Consider the following 20,719-nt stretch of genomic DNA (forward strand, 5'->3'; position numbering starts at 1 on the left):
AACTGCTTGTTTTTCTAAATGGGGAAGTGTTTCCACGTCTTCAGTTTAGCCTGAAATCATCACCTGTGTATTTCTGAAATGAATGTAAACCAATTTTATTTTAAGAACAAAACAAAATAAATGTAGCGATTGTATGATGGTTACTCTTTATTATGCACATTCAGCTGTGAATGGTCAGCTCCAGTGCAGTTTGTCACTTCTCAGTGCTAATGGCATCCTTCTTCTCATGCTGCTGTGCTCCAACTGTTTTATTTGTTTTTATTTTTGCTTCAAATAAAAGCACTTTACCTTGTTTCTGAAGTACAGAAAGGATGATTTTTGACTAAACCAAACATACTGCACATGGGTAGCATTAACCCCAGAGTAACTTATCAACTGTGTGGTACTTTTGTTCTCAGACATGAAATTTTATGCGCAGTGCAGACATGCTGCCAGGACAGCTCATTAGATTTTGTTAATTATGTACAGAAACTTTGCTAGCAGGGATAAGGAGTTGATTATCCCTTTGTATAAGGCCATGGTTAGGCTGCATCTTGAGTACTGTATATATGTCTGGAGGCCTCACTTTAGGACGGTTGTAGATCTGCTGGAACTGGTGCAGAGAAGGTCAGCCAGATTGGTGAAGGAAACAAAAGGGTGCTCTTACCTAGAAAGGCTTCAGTTCTGCAAATTGCAGCATCTCGAAACCAGGAACCTGTGGGCAGATCTGATTGAGGTGTTTAAAGCCTTGAATGGATTGAGTAAGCTGAATGTTAATGGTATTCTTCCGCTTGCTGAGGCTACACACAATGAGGAGACATAAATTCAAGTTGAATGATGGTTGCAGAATACATGTGTGAAAGTTTGCCTTCAGCCAGCAGGTGGTTGATAGTTGGAACAGGCTTCCATCCGTTGTTGTGGGAGTGGATGAATTGAATAAATTCAAGGAATAAACTCCAAGGAACTAGACAAATCCTTGGAGGGTACAGATGGGTGAATTGGTTTTTTTTTTTTTTTTTTTTTTTGGCTGATGCTATTATACACATGGTTTCTTGCATTATTTGTCACTATACTACACAGACAACTTTCCTATTGAGAAAAAAAAGTTGATTAGGCAAAATTTTAATTTAGAAATTGAAAAATTCAAATGGCAATACTTAGTACAATTTTAACATCAAATTCAAAAATTTTATCCAAAATATGACAAAAAAAAGTCTAGATAACATATAGCCTGTAACTTAAATATAAGCAAAATAGAGTCCTGGTGCCTTTTAATTGAAATGCCATGCACGCACACATACACATTTTCACTGCTTCTTACATTATTTTATATAATCATCTGTAATTAGACATATAGCAAAATAACTAATTAAAATAAAATAAAATTTCATCAAAAATATTAAACTGGGAAAATGAAATTCAGTTGACTATTTAATGAATTTGCTTATACAAATTATAGGCTAGTTTTTCTAACATACTTTTATACCTTTATTGTGATATTTGCACTGAAATTTTTGAATTTGATGTTAATTAAAATTGAACTGTGTTAGTGTTTAGATTTTACAATTTCTAAATTAAAATTTTGCCTAACCAACTGCTTTCTTCCTTTCGAAAATATGTGAAACTTGTGAAAAATGGTAAATTTAAATGATTAATGCTTGATGTTTATATCCTGCAATTTCCTTCAAACATTCATCCTCATACAGTTAGTTAGCTGCTGGTTCGTAGGTGCCACCTGACCCTACCGAAGGTGTCGTATTGGACAGTGCTATTAAAAAAAAAAGGTGTAAACTTTTTTTTTTTTTTAATAGCACTGCAGGATGGAAGCCTCCTCAACAATTCGTGTTGAGGGAAATGGACCATAATCTGCCATGCTGGTCCAGTGCGGGTTGGTTCATCGATGGTATTTAGCAGCCAGGGGCTTGAACCCCAGTGCACTCAAAGAGTGTGTGCTGTTGCACTCCAGCTCCTGATCACTTAGCTACGGAGACAGTGCTATATAAGATCATAAACATATTGTTTTAAAAAAGGGAGAAGAGTTAGTACGAGAAGAGGCAAAAAAGTTACCTAACATACTAACATACCAAATGTTAGTACCTTGCATTTATCACGAATTAATATTCATATTAATAGTTGTTGTTGTTGTTATTTGGTTTTTAGGAGCATTAGCAACTAAGGCCATATTGCTCCGGGATATGCGGTGGTCATTCCCTGACCTTTCCGCATCCTCCGTATTTGGTGGTGACGGGCTTGAACCCCGGTCTAATCAAGAAGCGTGTGCTACGCACTGCTGCTCCTTCCCACCTGGCTACGGAGGCGCCTCATATTAATAGTGGCAAAATGATACAAGTAAGCAAGCTTATAAATCAAAAAAAAAAAAAAAACAACTCCATTTGCCTATCGTTTCTAATAAAATATCCAGTTCTCCTTTATATTTTTTAAAGCTATGCAATTTCCTAACACCAGGTTGAAGTGTGTACTAACTATTACTCATCACATACTCATTAGTGGAAAGAAAATTTCTGCACATCTAGCCTAATCATCCTTTTCCAATTTAGATATGAAATACATTCCAGAAAGTTCACAGAATTTTATTATAAAAGTTTATTAAATGAACAGTTGACTTACTAACCTAATGACCTTCATGTGCTTCTTTATGTGCATACAAACTTGTTTCAACAGTTTTCCCAAGCTTTGAAACAATCTTTAAAATTGTGTTTTTTTATAACACATTGGGCTGTTTTGGCATTTTGTTTGATATCATTCACTGTAGAGAAATGATGACCCTGAAGTTCTATTTTCAGTTCAGGGAATAGCCAGAAGTCAGAAGGTACAAGTCAGAGAAGTAGAGAAGCTGCTGCATGACTGAAGTTTTTCACATCCAAGAATTGCTGAACTGCTGTCGCTGTGTAGCTGCACACTTTGTCATAGTGCAGGATCCAACCATCCTTCCATTTTTGAGGTATTCTTCACCTCACATTCTCACAGAAACTGGTAAAAACCTCAATGTAAAATCAGCAGTAACGTTTCTCCCCCTAGCCACAAATTTGTGGTGCACAATGTCTTCATCATTTTAAAAAATGATCAGCATGACTTTGATGTTGGATATTGTTGCACAAGACTTCTGGGGCCATGAAGACATTTTTATGTGCAATTCAGATGATTCCATCTTGGTCTTGGAGTCATATGCAAATGCCCAGCTCTTATACCCAGTGACCAATTTTCTTTAGGAAGCTTGAACCTTGCTTAGATTTTTCGAAAAAGTCACATTTGTTGGCTTTCTTGAAATCCATTTCACCATCCAACAGCAAGCATGGAACAGACTTTGCACACACATGATGCATCCCTAAATTTTGCATCAGGACAGTCCAACTTTGTGTGCAAACTCAACAACAGTCATTTGCCTATATATTTCACGCATTCCTTCACTTTCGAGACATTAGGAGTAGTAGTAGAGGCATATGATGCAAGAAAGCTAGCTTATATAGCATCAGCCAAAAAAAAAGGAAACCATTTCACACATCCATTCCCTCTAAACGTTTGTCCATTTCCTCCTCTAATTTATTCAAGCTATCAACTACAACAACAGATGGAAGTTTGTTCCAGTAATCAACTACCCGCTGGCTAAAGGCAAATTTCTGCACATCTGTTCTACAACTGTCTTTCCTCAATTTGAATTTATGCCCCATCATGTTCGTAATCTGAGCCTGTTCAACCCAGGTCTTATACACCTCAATCAGCTCATCTTGCAGGTGCCTAGTCTCCAGACATGGAAATTTGCAGAACTTAAGCCTTTCTTGGTAAGAGCGCCCCTTCGTTCCCCTCACCAGTCTTGTTACCCTTCACTGTACTCACTCAAACAACTCTACATCTTCCCTAAAATGAGGCCTCGAGGCCTGTACGCAGTACTCAAGGCATGGCCTGACATTGCCTTATACAAAGGGATAATCATCTCCTTTTCCCTACTATCAAAATTCCTGTATATCATTGACAACACCCCATGACCTGCTCTGGCACCCTGTCTGCACTGCTCAGAAAACTTCATATCTGACTGCACAATTACTCCTAATTCTTTTTCATTCTCTACCACCCTAAGTGTAGTACCACACAGTTGGTACTTTTCACCGGGGTTAGTTCTGCCCATATGCAGTACTTTGCATTTGTGAATGTTAAATTTCAGTTGCCACTTCTCAACCCACCTGCCTAACTTTTCTAGATCGTGTTTCAGTAGCACACTGCCATTAACAACCCTGCCAACCTTTGTATCATCTGCAAACTTGGACATTAAGTCTAATATACCTTCATTAATATCATTGATAAATATACAAAACAACACGGGGGGCCCATTAGTCCATGAAGAGCAGCATCCATTGATTACCACTCTCTGCCTCCTCCCACTCAACCACCCTTTTATCCATTGTAGCAAATTGCCCTTAATATCATACTGCTCCAATTTGTACAGTAGTCTTCCATTAGCAACAGTATCAAAAGTTTTCCTGAAATCCAAGTATATGATATCAAAATTATTTTTTGCATCCAGTTCCTTTGTAACCACATCATAGTATCCTATGAAATTTGTCAGACAAAACTTTCCCTTAACAAATCCATGCTCTTTCGTAATTGTTACTGCAGTCTTGTCTAGATGATCCTGCAATGTTTCTTTAACCACTTTGTGAATTGAGGATACATTTGCACATCTCCAGTCCGTGGGGACTTCCCCATTAGTTAAAGTTAAAATTCATTTTTTTTTTTTTTTGGCTGATGCTGCATAAGCTTGCTTTCTTGCATCAAATGCCTCTACTAATGCTAAATCCCCCATTATTAGACATTCTGATTTACTGGCCCACTCTATTTCTCTGTATAATTGCTCATTGTACTCATTAGAATCATTAGACCTATAACCCACTCCTACTCTCATTTTTGCTTTCCTAATGCTTATGTCACACTAAATTGACTCAACATTGCACTGTCTATGTCAACTGGATGCACTTAGATTTCATGTGTTTCTTAACTAACAGCATAACCCCTCCTCTCCAATCCTGTCTATCCTTTCTGTACACATTGTACTCCCCAAATTCCAATTCTGCACTGCTCTCTGATATCCCAACAATATCTGCCTTTGATGTCTTAACCAGCACTTCAGATTTATTCACTATACTCCTAGGATTGGTGTTCATACAAGTATACATGCACCTGTTCTGAGTGTTAGTTACTCTAACACAGCCCACATATTTATTTGTTCCATGATGACTCCCACCAGTCTCTGAAAACCCCAGCACCACACCCTCCATACCATTGCTGATTGTAATAGAAGCAGTGCAAGAATCATTTTCACCTTTGCATGCGGCTACTTGATGGGTCTTGGCGCCTCCGTAGCCAGGTGGGCAGGAGCAGCAGTGCATAGCACACGCTTCTTGATTAGACTGGAGTTCGAGCCCGTGCCCACCAAATACGGAGGATGTGGAAAGGTCAGGGAATGACCACTGCATCAATATGGATGCGGGTATGCTCCGCATCCCCGAAGCAATATGGCCTTAGTTGCTAATGCTCCTAAAAACCAAATAACAAACAATAACAACTTGATGGGTACCCCCACTTTAATACTTTCGAGGGCATCTACCCAACTCTTCAAAATCTCATAAGTGCCAACTCAAAATGTTGAGTTGGTGTAATAATAATAATAATAATTATTATTATTGCAATTCTTTATTGCAATAATAATAATGATGATAACACAATTTTATACATTGCAATGTTGCCCTTCACAGCCACCAGGCCAGGAATTAACAATAATAATGCAATATAAATATCTTGACACTCTCTGCACCTAGTACACACAAAGACATCCTCCTTGGCTAGATCATGTCCTGTTCTAGAAAAGTCAATTTTCATTGTTTTGTAACATTGAAGGGCATCAGGTTCATCTTCCAGTATTTCCTGTGCATTTTTAAACTGATTAAACTGCTTCTAAATTGCTGTTTTCTTCAAAACATCATGTCCATAAACTTTCTGCAGCATCTCTTTACACTTTTCCCAAGTTTAAAGATGATGTTAGCACACTGTTCAAGCTGTAAAATTCTGATGCAGTGAATCAACTGGGGCACAAAAGTGAAGTGGATTTATCTAACATTTATCTGTGGTTATACTTGTATGATTAGAGCCTTATTCTGTTTCAGTCAATCAACTAGGACACACAAGTGAATTAGATTTATCTGACATTTATCCGTGGTTATACTTGTATGATTAGAGCCTCATTCTGTTTCAGTGAATCAACTGGGACACACAAGTGAAGTGGATTTAAGAAATCTTTATTGCAATAAAAAAAAAAATTTAAGAAATCTTTATTGCAATAATAATAATGATGATAATACAATTCGATACATTGCAATGTTGCCCTTCACGGCCACCAGGCCAGGGGTTAACAATAATAATACAATATAAATAGAGAGCATTGATATATAAAACATAGGAAATGCATATGTGGAAGTACAACTCAAAACTCCAAGTATAATACAGTTATTTACAGTACAATATATAAAGAAGACATTGGTGGAAACAAATAATTTCATATACATATAGTAGTATAAACAGGCAACGTTCTTTGCACTGAACAGAAGTAGTTAGTCCATCATTACTAACTATCATACTGAAAAGTTAGTATGCCATCTTCACATCAGGTGGTATTGTTGGCTTGCGGCATTAAGACAAGCTTCAAGGGGAAGGGACAGGGAAGTACAATTCAAGGATGAGATGTCTGTATTTCCTGTCAGAAGTGAACTTATTAAGGTCAGCATCCAAGGACTGGGCACATGAAAGTAGCTGAAAAGGCAGAAACCTATCGGATAGGTGGAGACGGCTGAGATGTGGGCATAGCGCATAGAGTCGCTCTGAGGGAAGGCTGAGGGACTCTCCATGAGCACAGGTCCCAGAATGATGGTGCCGAAATCTCGCCAACCATCATTTTGATAGTCATGGTAAGACGTTTCACCCTAATCAGCATGGGGAGCCTGTGAATTTGAATCACGCTGGCCATTTCAGTTGTCCTTAGCTGTGGAGGAAGTTTGTTTGTTTATGACCCATTTTAAGAGCCAAAACTCATCAGAAAAAAGTGGCCTGATTGTGCTAGTGGCAGCTGATGCCCATACCTATGCACATATAAAAGCAGAGAGTATACTGTGGTTTTTATATATTTTCTAGTAGTTGTGACTTCATTGATATATATAATGTAGATGCTGTTTGGCAATCCATCGGAGTCGAGCTACCAAGGTGAGGAGCTTGTCTATGTGGTAACTGAAGCAGAGCTTAGGATCAAACACAACCCCAAGATCAGTATGCTTATTCACGATGGGAATTGGAGAATTACACAGAATGGGCTGAATATAAGAAGGAATTTTCTTTAAAGAGAATATCATAAATTCAGATTTTTCTGGGTTTATTTTTAATCCGAGCTGGTTGAGGTAATTTTCAATTTCCGTGAGTGTATTATTAATTGATCCTGTTATCATGAGAAGATCATTGTATGGAGAAATCGATGTGAGGAGCTTTATATCATCTGCATAACATAAGGTATCATTTATCCAACATTTATCCGTGGTTATACTTGTATGATTAGAGCCTCGTACTGATTATTCGTTTCAGTTATACAGTGGTTATTAGTTTCTTTTTTTTCCCTCTTTTTTTATTAATATGGCCCACTGCAAGCTTAAAAACAATTCTTGTTCACCTGTACTGTCTATTAGACCATTTATGGCATGCGTGTACACCAAGGACAATGTCAACACCCCTCCAAAACCTTACAGCCATAGGTCAAACCATTTAAATACCAACATACAATTCTGGGAACTTTTTGAATCTACTATGTAAATGTTCCTTTGTGTGTGTCATTTGGGAAAAGTAAGGATGCCATCTTGCAACTTGAAAACATTCTTTTCCAATTCGAATTTATGTCCCCTTGTGTTTTAGAGTTTTATGGCGCATTAGCATCTAAGGCTATAATGCGACCCCTTGTGTGTCATTATCATTCAAGAAAGAGTAAGGATGATGTCAGCATTTAGTTTACTGAACCCATTTAAAGCCTTAAACGTGTCAGTCATGTTATCTTGCTTATGCCTGCTTTCCAAATGGTGAAATTTACAGAACTCAAGTTTTTCATGGTATGTGAATCCTTTTATGTCCCTAATTAATGTTAATGGTTCTTCTCTGCACCTGTTCCAGCAGATCTGCATCCTTCTGAACAAACTTTTAGAAAAACTTTTATTAATATTGTTGTTGTAAATGTTGACTTTTATGGCCATTGGTTATATATCTGTTTACTTTTAGTAATAATCTTCTGGATGATTTTAGTAATGACTGGATGATTTTAATATTATACTAAGACTAAACTTTTTAAAATTTTATAGGGCTTTTCTGTTAGTTTGTATGCATACTTTAGGGACCGTTTTGGAAATCCACTAACCCCAAGAGGAAGGAATGGAAAGCCTGTGATCAACAAAGTGTGAGTGATTTGGAATCTATATGGAAGTCATAAGTTCTTTTTTAAAAAATAAATATAAAATAAGATCCTCTCTGTGGTTGTTTAGTAAATACTATACATTCCAATCAAAACTGAATATTATATAGTAAACATTGGAGTCATAAAGTTAGGTTACTTTTCATTGCATGATCTGTTTTATCCTGCATAGGTCTTTAGTATCCACCCACTCCACTTTTCTCTCCTCTCTTCCCCTTTAGAGTTTAAATTTATGTGTAATTTATAAAAGATTGGTTGAGCTCAGATTCCAATTTATTCTTCCACATACACAAAAAAGAAATCAATATGTTAAAAAAATGTAATGGAAAATTTTTAATATCAAAATTGTTAAGAATGATCACCATCATGATCACAACTGGCATGTTCAAAAATGCTGTCTGCTGTGCATTGAGGGGTAATGTTGATACTCTGGTTTTCAGTTCTTTCCAGAGTGCATGGATTATTGTATTAGGAATTGCCTTTGATATAGCCCCACCAAAAGAAGTCTAGTGACAACAGATTTGGTGAATGTGGAGGCCATATTCCTTTTGGAATTGTGATATCTAAACAAGAGGGAAGTTTGGCCATAGACACATGCAAAGTGGCTTGTGGGGCCATCTTGCTTCTGTGAAAAATGATTTCTCTGAAAGATGAGTCCATCAGTCTTGTGGCCAGTCATTGCAAACCATGCCGACCGGGCTAGCCAGGTGGGTTAAGTGCCTGCCTGGCAACCCAAAGGTCGCGGGTTCGAATCCCGCCTCGGGCTTGGATATCATGATGGTGCCGCACCTCCGGTTACAGTTGGATTTCACGGCCACGATACACAAAGGAAGCAGGAAAAAGCTGGTTCCTTCGTGTATTGCTCACATCATTCAAAATAAATAAATAAATTGCAAACCATACTCTGATCTTCACAGCAGGTAGGGATTTTCATGTATTGTATGAGGATTTTCTGTACACCCTAGATGGGTATTCTGAGAGTTTAAACCTAGCCAGATAAAACCCGGCCTCACCAGAAAAGAAAATTCAATCTAACATCTGAGGGCCTTTATCCACTTTTGTGGCAACTTCTGCCACAAAAGTGAATAAAGATTGTGAACGATTGTGAACTTTGCACAAAATTAATTTTCATTTCCTCACTTGTCTGTGACAACTGCTGTATAATATTCCCTTTTTTAATGGAAAATTTGTAGAAGGGAATGTCAGTGACTTTTATTGGCTTTCTGTCGAGTTGTCCCTAATTTGTGCTAAGTGTTCCTCGCTCACAACAATTGATGTGTGAATGTGACTCACAGTACTTCCACTCCCAGTCTCCCTGAACTTTTTCCGAAGCTTTTCATATTACAGATTCTGATTGTGCCTTTTGACTACCAAGCTTCAGCATCAACAAAAAAAAAAAAAAAAAAACTACCAAAGTCATCTAATCCCCTCTAATAACTTGTCTTGTTCTTCCCTAACTTTATTCAAACTACTCACTTCCACAATGCTGATTGCAATTTGTTTCAACAGTCAGTTACTCTCTGAAAGGAAATTTTTGCAAATCTATGGAGGATGGAGGTGTGTGTAGGAAATTAGATAACTTTTAGATAATCATCCATAAAGCTATTGTTTCCAAATTGCTTGTTGAGCCAAATGAAGTATGGTCCATATTTTCAAGTGTCTGCATAAAGGATTATGGGAAGGTTATGCTCTTATAGTCGATGAGAAAAAGAAGAAAATAGTGGAACTGATAAGGGTACCACCTTGAGATTTACCAGAAGAAATGGTTCTGAGAAATATCTTACCTGAGTGGAGAATTAACTTTCTGTTAATTTTGACACAGCATGTATTGAAATTTTAATAAGAGGTTCATAGATAAGCGAGTCTGCAAATTTAATAATAAAAATAGAAATATCTGGACCTGCAGTGTTACTCAGAGGGAGGCTGTTATTGTGTTCTTAACTATTTCAGATGATAAAGACTGTGGAGAGGTTAGCAGGAGGAGGAGAGATGTTTTGTTGCCACTCCTGAGGTGCCCTTTTCACATTCTCCTCCAACCTACAGATGAAATCAAACCACTCCTCAAGATTGTCAGGAAATGAAGGTGTAAGCAATCTGCTAGGCAGAATTTTTTTATTAGAACTCCCAAATTCGTGTATTTCAAACTCTTTTTCTTTTTAAGTTTACAAAGTTTGCTCTGGCTTTAACCTAATCTTCTGTAGTCTGGGGAGTTTGAAGTCTGTTTTGTTCTAAAAAATATATTTTATTGTAGTGGCTTTTGCATTTGTACCAACTTACCTTAGATGAACCACTGAAATTTCTCTAGTGCTGCTGTCAACTTGCTGTGAAACATTTGCTTATAGAATGTCCACTGCATCAAATGGCTCAAAAAACAGTTTTCCATCTCCCTGTACATTGACAAGATTTCCTGATGCTATTGTAGGTTCTAGATGAAAACTAATATTGATGAAATTTTTTCTTTTCTGAAATTAGCAGGACACTTGAACCACATATTGTGCACCTTGTGACCAAGAAATTTCGATACAAATAATATTTGGCCATATTGCACCACCTAACAAGTTAGGTGCAATATGGCCAAAGTTGCTATTGTGCCAAAAACACCCTCAATCAAACAACAACTGCAGTTCATGCACTCTTCATTCAGGAACCAATGGAGAATGGTCAAGTGCAGACTGCTCTGGTCAAAAGGACAGTTTTATTGAGCTACATTATTGTCAGGGAAATGGGAAACAATTTTTGTAGTAAGGATAGATGACCTAGAACCAGAGTATATGTTCCAGAAACTAAAACTAATGAATATTGCCAACTGATTGCCAGCTATAAAGCTGGCAATTCGTTTGTAATTTAGGAAGAGTTAAAGACAGCATTATTATTCACGTGGGAACTAATTATAATAATTACACACGAACTGACAATTGTGACAACTGTTAAAAAATATAGGAACTTGCTGAGAAAAAAATGGTGGAAGTTACATTAGAATGTATTTTTGTTTGCAATTTTGTTCATGCATGACAGGAAAAATTGCTGAAAGCCTTATGGATTAACTAAAGGCTAGAGGGACTGCAAAGCTTTTGTGGGGAACTTCTTATCAGTGTGGATTGAACTTGTAGATAAAAGGAACCTGTTTTGTAGGGATGGAACACATTTGAACAAAGGTGATGCAAGAGTCTTTTCCAGTATCATTGAGAATGCCTTAAGGATTATGGAGGAACTGCTAGTTAAAGGGGGGGGGGGAAATCCAGGGTTACTATAGATACACGTTTATGTGATGATATTGGTCAAAGTGAAGTTTACACACATCTCAAGAGTTCTTGAATGAGGCCTTAAAAGCCAGAGAGTTTCTAATATTCAGAAGAGGTGCTAAGAGCAGTAATGTTTTAAATAAAGAGGAAACTAATGCTAGGTAAACAAACTTATATACCTTTAGTGGATGTATTAGGGTAAGTAAACAACACAAGAACAATTACTCTGTCCTCTATGACAGTATGATGGTTTCACCTCATCATGCATTTAGGGAGGTCTGGGTATGAATTCTGTCATATACTGGAGGAGTTTCCAGTGGGCTGAAATTCCGGTAACACAATATGTGTTGTCAGGAATTTCAGCCCATACAACATGCATATTGGTCCAAGGACACACACACACACACACACACACACACACACACACACACACACACACACACACACACACACACACACACACTCGCGTGCACATACAGATCTAACACACAGAGGAACAATATGGCTTGAGTTGTTAATTTGTCACAAACCCACAACAAGGCAATACATATTGTAAATTTAGAGTATGTTATTAAAATAACATACTCTCAGTAACCACGCTACCTAAGTAAACCATCGCAGATTAATTTCAAGGTGAGTACCGTTTTTTAAGCTTTCGCTATTCTTTTCTAGTCTATTAACACGGTACTTGAAGATTTCTAAAAATTTCGTAATGTTATTAAAATGTTAATTGTCAGTAAAACAAGTGCATTTTAACTCCTATTTAGGACTACTAATGCTGACATAATTATCTAAAAAAACATGGTGCCACACAGAAATATGGAATGATCAGTTTCACTGTGGCATATATAATGTGTTTAAGAAAGATAGATAAAATTGTAAGTGTTGTGTCATGCTCTTTATCAAAACAGTGCAACAAAAGCATTCACAGGTTTGGAATTTATGTATAGCAGCATATTTGTGGTGTGAGACAGCTGGAAGTAAAGGGAAAATGGGGGATTTGTTATAGACCAGAAGATTCTGAAGAGTATAATATCGATGGTTCGACTGTTGATGATCCTGCTCAGATAGCAAACAAACTGAATGAGTATTTTGCATCTACATTCACACATGAGGAGTTATTAAGGTTATCAAATTGTAGCAGGGTGCTTAATGATTTTGTAATAACTGAGAGCAAAGTGGAGGAGAAATTGTTGAAGTTAAACATTAGAAAGGCACCTGGGGTGGATGGGATCTATCCAGTTATATTAAAGGAGGCAGCAAAGGAACTAAACAAATCCTTAGCCATAATTATGAGAGCATCCTTGGACTCAGGAGAAGTCCCACGGACTGGAGATGTGCAAATGTATCCCCAGTTCACAAAGGGAATATCAAAGAGTGACACGAGTAATTACAGACAAGATAGTTTAACTTCTGTTCCGGGTAAAATAATGGAGAGAGTCACTGCTTAAAGATGCATTGAAGGATTATTAGCATTACTAGAGGATATGAAGCAAGAAAGCAAGCTTATGCAACATTAGCCAAAAAAAACCCCTCCCATTTCAACTCTCCATTCGTTCCAAATGCCTGTCCATCTCAGCCTTAAATTTATTTAGGCTATCAGCTTCCACAACAAAAAATGGAAGTCTGTTTCACCAATCAACTACCTGCTGGCTAAAGGCAAATTTCCACACATCTAGTCTAGAACTGTCTTTTTTTCAATTGAATCTGTGCCCCCTCAGGTTCTTAATCTGAGGAAGCGGAAGAATCCCATCAGTATTCAGCTTGCTGAACCCATTCAAGGCTTTGTACACCTCATTCAGATCACTTTGTAGGTGCCTACTCTCCAGGCGCTGCAGTTTGCAGAACTTAAGACTTTCTTGGTAAGAGCACTTTGTTCCCCTCATCAATCCTGTTGCCCATTGTACTCATTCTAGCAACTCTACATTCTTCCTAAAATGAAGCCTCCAGACCTCTACACAATACTCTAGGTGTGGCCTGACCATTGCCTTGTATAATGGGATAATTACCTCCCTGTCCCTGTTAGCAAAATTCCTGTATATCATTGACAAGAGTCCATGACCTGCCCTGGCAGCCCCTCTGCACTGCTCAGCAAACTTCATATTTGACTGCACAATTACCCCCAGTTCTTTTTCACTTTCCACTTCCCTGAGTGTAGTACCACACAGTTGGCATTTCTCTTCAGTTATTGCTACCCATATGCAGTACTTTGCATTTGTCAATGTTAAACTTCAGTTGCCACTTTTCAGCTCATTTGCCCACTTATCTAGATCCAGTTGGAGTAGCATACTGTCTTTACTGTCGTTAACAACCCTGCCAACCTTTGTATTATCTACAAACTTGGACATTAAACCTGATACACCTTCATCATTATCATTGATAAATACATAAAACAACAATGGGCCCAACATCGAACCCTTGGGAACTCCACTAAAAACATTTGTCGATGAAGAGCAGTGATTTGTCCATGATTACCACTCTCTGTCATCTTCCACTCAACCATCCCTTTATCCATTGTAGCAACTTAACCTTAATGCTATACCTCTCCAATTTGTACAGCAGTCTTCCATGTGCAAAAGCTTTCCTGAAATCTAAGTATATGATATCAAAATTATTTTTGGCATTCAGTTCCTTTGTGACCACATCATAGTATCCAATCAAATTGGTCAGACAAGCCCTCCCTTTAACAAACCCATGCTGTGTCTTAACTCTTACTGCAGACTTGTCTAGATGATCCTGCAATGTTTCTTTAAACAATGATTCCATTATTTTCCCCAGAACACAGGTTAAATTAACAGGTCTATAGTTACTTGTGTCACCTTTTGAACCCCCTTTGTGAATTGGTGATAAGAGAATCTTATTGTGGTGATTTGCACACCTCCAGTCCATGGGGACCTCCCTTGAGTCCAAGGAGTCTCTCATAATTATGGCTAAGGGTTTGCTTATTTCCTTTGTTGCCTTTTTTATGTTTAACTTCAAAAATTTCTCCTCCACTTTGCTCTCAGTTATTACAAAATCACTTAGCTCCCTGTTAGAGTTTGATAAACTTCTGGCTCTCTCCTCATTGAATAACTACCTAATGAGTGAAAGTAGATGCAAAATACTCATTCAGTTTATCAGCTACCTGAACATGATCATCAATAGTCAACCCACCTATGTTAAGTGGTGCAATCTGATTCATTCCTTTCCTTCTAGAGTTTACATAAGTAAAGAAATCTTTGCTGTTTTTCATTGCATCCTTTGCCAAGGATTTCTCATAATCTGTCTTTGCCTGCCTAACCTCCTTTGTGACTTGATTACAGACTAGTTTATACAGTTGATTCCGGTTATTTGGGACACAGTGGGACAAGTGCCTTTTTGCCCGATTAAGTGGCTGCCCCAATTATCCGAAGTTTCACGTAAATAATTAAAAATACAATGGATCCCCGCTTTACATTTGATTCACTGTACAATAAAATCACGTTACGTTGGACTCACCATAGTAAAGTACCATTCACTATAAGATGTGTAGGAAGCGGCGGTCATTGTGATCACATTTGTGAATTGAATTTTAATTCTATTAAACAGCAAATCTAATTAGTGAAAATATGAGGAATATTATCCACAAGCTGTAAAAGTAAAGATATATTAAGCACAAATTTACCCTTTATTACCGTACCAATTAAAAAAATTAAATGATACGTGAAAATCAGAAGAATATATGTGATAATCGGAATAATTAATACATTCTGTAATATGTACATACTAACTAGTTGACATTTGTGGGTGGCGGTTAAAATTTAAAACAGTAAAAAGTTAAGCAATCAATAACAAAGAACATGGCACACACAAATTGCAAGTAACATGGTGGTGCCTCCATAGCCATGTGGGCAGGAGCAGCAGTGCGTAGTACACGCTTCTTGATTAGACCGGGGTTCGAGCCCGTGACCACCAAATATGGAGGATGCGGAAAGGTTGGAATAACCACCGCATATCCCCTGAGCAATATGGCCTTAGTTGCTAATGCTCCAAAAACCAAATAAAAAAACAAACAAACGACAAGAAACACGATATGCGCAAGTGAGAACAGAGTAAAAAGTTATGAAGCTTTAAAAATAGGAATGAAGAGAAGATTCTGAAAATTAATTTTTTTATATGATGGAAGATTCCATGGAAGTGTAAACAGATTTCACCATAATAACCCACAGTATTCCAGCTGTCGATATTATCGCAAATTCAATAAGATCGAGTTTAATGTCCGTTTATGATAGATTGCACTAACAGAAAAGCCCAATAAACAGGTGACTGCTAATTGTTTTTATTGTTTTATGGTTGTGACCTCCAGAAATCTGACCGAACCACGTGGTACGGTCCGTGACAATCGTAGGGTAATCTCCAGTGCTGGGGTCTCCTGTCCCGATTAAATGGCATATTGTCCCAATTAAGCGAAGTAAACCCTGGCTATTTTCTTGATTAGGTTCTGTTTTTTTTAAGATTTGCCCCAAATAACCTCAGCATCAGCAAATATTGTTGCACCCTTTCTATTTAAATGTACCCCCATCCCTGTAGAAGCAGTCTCTCCTGTCAACAAGCACAGACCAGTTTGAAAAAAATTCTACCCCTTGAGCCTTGCACAGTCTCGCCAAGGCCAAATCGATCGACAAGGCTCTCATCATATACTCCCTCCTATCCTGTCTGGCCAGAATTGCAGATACTTTCCCATTCAACCCTAACTCATGACTTTTTTTCAACATTGACCTGTACTTGTTGAGCAAATCTGCAGATCTCTTACTCTTAATGTCATTAGTTCCAACGTGTACAACAATATCAACTTTTGTGCCCTTAAAAGATGACATCTGTTCTACAACGTCATCCACTTTTACCACTGGCAAACATTCCCTGATCCTTTTCCACCTATCCTTCTTGCATAGTATATTCCCCGTCTCCCTGACAATAGTCACCAACAATAACTAGTTCCTTTGCGATCAGTATGTTCTGCCTTGGAGATTGCCTCTGTTTTGCCTGATGCACAGGAATGAGCTCTGTTGTTGAGCTGCACAGCCGAGAGCTTGATGGGCCCTTCATATTAATTTGTTCGAAGGTATTTACCCTACACCTCAAGCTTTCATAGAAGCCCATCAGAATGCCAAGTTGGCGCCTAATTTCTTGACCCTCTAGACACCTAGCACACACAAAGGCTAGATCATGTCCTGTTTTAGAAAGGTCGGCAAACATTTCACATTTCACACATTTTTTGAGACTGTGATGCATTGGAGGATCGCCCCTTCGTTTCTCCCCCGAGTCACAGCTCTCGCTAGTCTGTGATCTTTGCTTCACAGCTGTAGTCTGGGTCATGTTTTGCATTTAAATACAATTTAATTAACAATGAATTTTAATAAGATTAATATTATTTCTGATTAATTTATAATACTATAAGCTAACAGATTCCTAATACAGTGCTTCGTTTTACACTATCTAGTTTTACTTTATACCTTACACTGTCAGTTCGAGATATATATACGTTACGCTATTTCTTATCGTCTACAATATGACGGATAGTTCAACAATATTGGCGCCAACAGCAGGAGTCGTAACTTCCAAAAATTGCTAGTAAAATTCCAAATAAGAAGCTAACCAATGCTACTAAACCTATTTAATATCTCTGTAAAACACAATGTAGTATGTTAATTAACGAAGAATACGTAAAATTTAAAAATACTTATCCCTTTACAGCATCCAAAAATCCACTGACTGTTCTCTTCTGCAACTAGAGTGCCCTCTAAACTGCTATCACGTAGACTGCAGCAATAATTTAGACACAGCTTGGGTTTTTTATGGGAAAGTCTTTTTTGACAAATTTTGATTGTATACTATGATGTGGTTACAAAGGAACTGAATACAAAAAATAATTTTGATATCATATACTTGGATTTCAGGAAAAGGGTGGTTGACTGGGAGAAGACAGAGAGTGGTAATCAATGGATACTGCTCTTCGTATGCTATTAGTGGAGTCCCACAGGTTTCAGTATTGGGCCAACTGTTGTTTTGTATATTTATCAATGATATTGATGAAGGTATATCAGGCTTAGTGTCGAAGTTTGCAGATGATACAGAGGTTGGCAGGGTTGTTAATGACAGTAATGGCAGTGAGCTACTGCAACATGATCTAGAAAATTAGGGCAGATGGGCTGAGAAGTGGCAACTGAAGTTTAACATTGAGAAATGCAAAGTACTGCATATAGAATTGTAGTACCACCCTAAGTGGTACTACATTTATGGTGGTAGAAAATGAAAAAACCTGTGTGTAATTGTGCAGTCAGATATGAAGTTTTCTTAGCAATGCAGGCAGGCTGCTAGAGCAAGTCATGGGATTTTGTCAATGATATACAGGAATTTTACTAGCAGGGAAAAGGAGGTGATTATCCATTTGTATAATCCAGTGGTCAGGCCATGCCTTGAGTACTGCCTGCAGGTCTGGATGCCCCATTTTAGGAAGGATGTAGAGTTGCTTGACTGTGTACAGAGAAGAGCAACAAGATTGGCAAGGGGAATGAAGGGATCCTCTTACAAAGAGAGGCTTAAGTTCTGGAAATTGCAGCAGCTGGAGACTAGGCACCTGCAAAGTGATCTGATTGCGGTGTATAAGGCCTTGAATGGATTGATCATGCCGAGTTCTGTTGGGATTCTTCCGCTTGCTCAGATTATGAACCTAAGGGGGCATAAATTCAAATTGAGGAAAGACAGTTGTAGAATAGATGTGCAGAAATTTGCCTTTAGTCAGCAAGTGGTTAATTGCTGGAACAAACTTCCATCTGTCATTGTGGAAGTTGATAGCTTAAATAAATTCTAGGAGGAACTGGACAAACTTTTTGAGAGAATGGTTGTGTGATTTTTTTTTTTTTTTTTTGGCTGATGCCATATAAGCTCATACGCTTGCTTTCTTGCATCACATGCCTCTATTACTATTAAATGGATAATAGAATGGCTGTAGAACAGGAAGGATGAAGATTGTGATTAATGGTTAATCTTCAGATTCATAAAATCAGCAAAAGTGGTCCTGGGAGTAATGTCAAAATTAACAGGTGGCATGAAGATTGGGAGTGTGGTTAAGGAACAGTTGCAAGCGGCACTCCTTCAGAATGGCTTGGATAGGCTTCGGGTGTGGTAAGAAAAGTGGCAGCCAAGCAGCTTATTTTTTAATGCTGTGAAATGCAAAGTTTTGTATTTTAAGAATCCCAAATTAACTTGCATATTAGGAGGAATTAAGTTAAAGGCAATACAAGAGAGAGAGAGAGAGAGAGAGAGAGAGAGAGAGAGAGAGAGAGAGAGAGAGAGAGAGAGAGAGAGAGAGAGAGATTTGTGGGTTATTATCCAGACAAATGGAGGACCCATGGTATCCTATTTTGATGATTTATCAAACATTTGCTTGTAGAGATAGGGAGGTCATAATCCCACTAGTTATAAGACTGCACTTGGAGTTACTGCATCCGAGTGTACAAACTAAGATATCAAGCTTCTAGAAAAGGATGTCAAGGATATAAAATAAGATATCAAGCTTCTTTTTGCAGATTTCACTTTGTTAAATCTGCAGAAAGTGTACCCATATGAGAAAAGACTGAATATGCAGGCTACAGAGCTTGGTAACTAGGCACCTTAGAGAGAATCTTATTGAAGTTGTGAGAGGGGGAGAGGTAAGTGAATAGTAAATGATACTATAACTAGGGGACAAATTCAAATTATGGGAGCAGGAAGTTTTCTTTTAGCTAATGAGTTGTAAATGATTAAAATAAATTATTTTCATGGATAGTTGAGACTAACAGCTTCAGAAAATTCAAAGGTCATTTGGATTAGCATCTAAGTGAGAAGTGGAACATGTAAGATGGATTTTTATACATTTTTAATATTTTTTACTATATGCTTAGGGCTTCCTTGCACCCTATGGCAAATACTAGTGCCAATACTAATGCTGTGTAAGCATTTATATATCTCCTCTGTCTGAATGATCTCGTAAATCTTTCTCATCACCATATGCAAAAGGTGCCTCCGTAGCCAGGTGGGAAGGAGCAGCAGTGCGTAGCGCACGCTTCTTGATTAGACCGGGGTTCGAGCCCATCACCACCAAATACGGAGGATGTGGAAAGGTCAGGGAATGACCACCGCATATTCCCGGAGCGATATGGCCTTAGTTGCTAATGCTCCTCAAAACCAAATAACAAACCATATGCAAAGAGCAACATTCCCCACTAGCAAAGATGGGAGACAGATATAAATTTGGTTAATAGGTTATTATTTATTGGTTATTAGTTTTCAAAAAAATATTTTGTGAAGGTATTATTAAACCTTATAGTTTGCTAGAGCTTGATTTATTTAAATTTATGCATCTGAAATTTATTTATGTTATGTTATGCTGTCTGTTTATTTTTAATTTGCAGTATACAAGCACACCAATGGAGTGAAAGAGTAATTCGTGAAATTGAACGGCGGGACTGGAAAGTTCGAGGTAGTTCTGTAAGAAAAACAGTGCGGATGGTGGTTACCCCAAGAGTTGTGGTAAGGGTAATATGGTGCAGGCAGTTAGTCATCACTATCCGTAAATTAATTGTGCAAGTAAATGTGTAGTGAAAATATAAAATAGTGAGATCCATTCTTTGTTCATAACAAGTTCTTTAATTAGTGGATTAGCTTTTATGAGTTTAGACACATTTTTATAAGAAAGGTTTCTGAACTGTTGCATTAGTTGGGGGGGAAAAACAGAAAACTAAATTTTTAGAGTGCAGTCAATGAGATGTCTACCTAGAAAAAAGAATAGTTGTAATTTCTCATTTATTACTATTATTATTAGTAGTAATGGCAAATGATGCATGAATTTATTCAAACTATCCACTTCTACAACATCAGAGGGAATTAATTTTTTACCAACACTCAATCACCCACAGGCTAAAGACAAATTTCCTCACATCTATCCTGCAATCATCCTTCCTCAATTTCAATTTATGCCCCATCATGTGCT

At 37.7% G+C, this 20,719-nt stretch overlaps 1 protein-coding gene across 1 annotated transcript in view; it reads left to right on the plus strand.

Moving 5' to 3' along the window:
* The window catches only part of LOC150075134 (leishmanolysin-like peptidase), an 807,866-nt gene that overhangs the window by 542,503 nt on the left and 244,644 nt on the right, over positions 1–20,719 (plus strand). The window contains 2 exon segments of the mRNA XM_090388304.1: positions 8,379–8,473; positions 20,142–20,259. Coding sequence (XP_090244430.1) covers positions 8,379–8,473; positions 20,142–20,259 — 213 coding nt within the window.

The sequence above is a fragment of the Mastigoproctus giganteus genome, chromosome 14, assembly GCF_048544385.1.
Source record: "Mastigoproctus giganteus isolate SK-2022 chromosome 14, ASM4854438v1, whole genome shotgun sequence".
NCBI classification, from domain to species: domain Eukaryota; kingdom Metazoa; phylum Arthropoda; class Arachnida; order Uropygi; family Thelyphonidae; genus Mastigoproctus; species Mastigoproctus giganteus.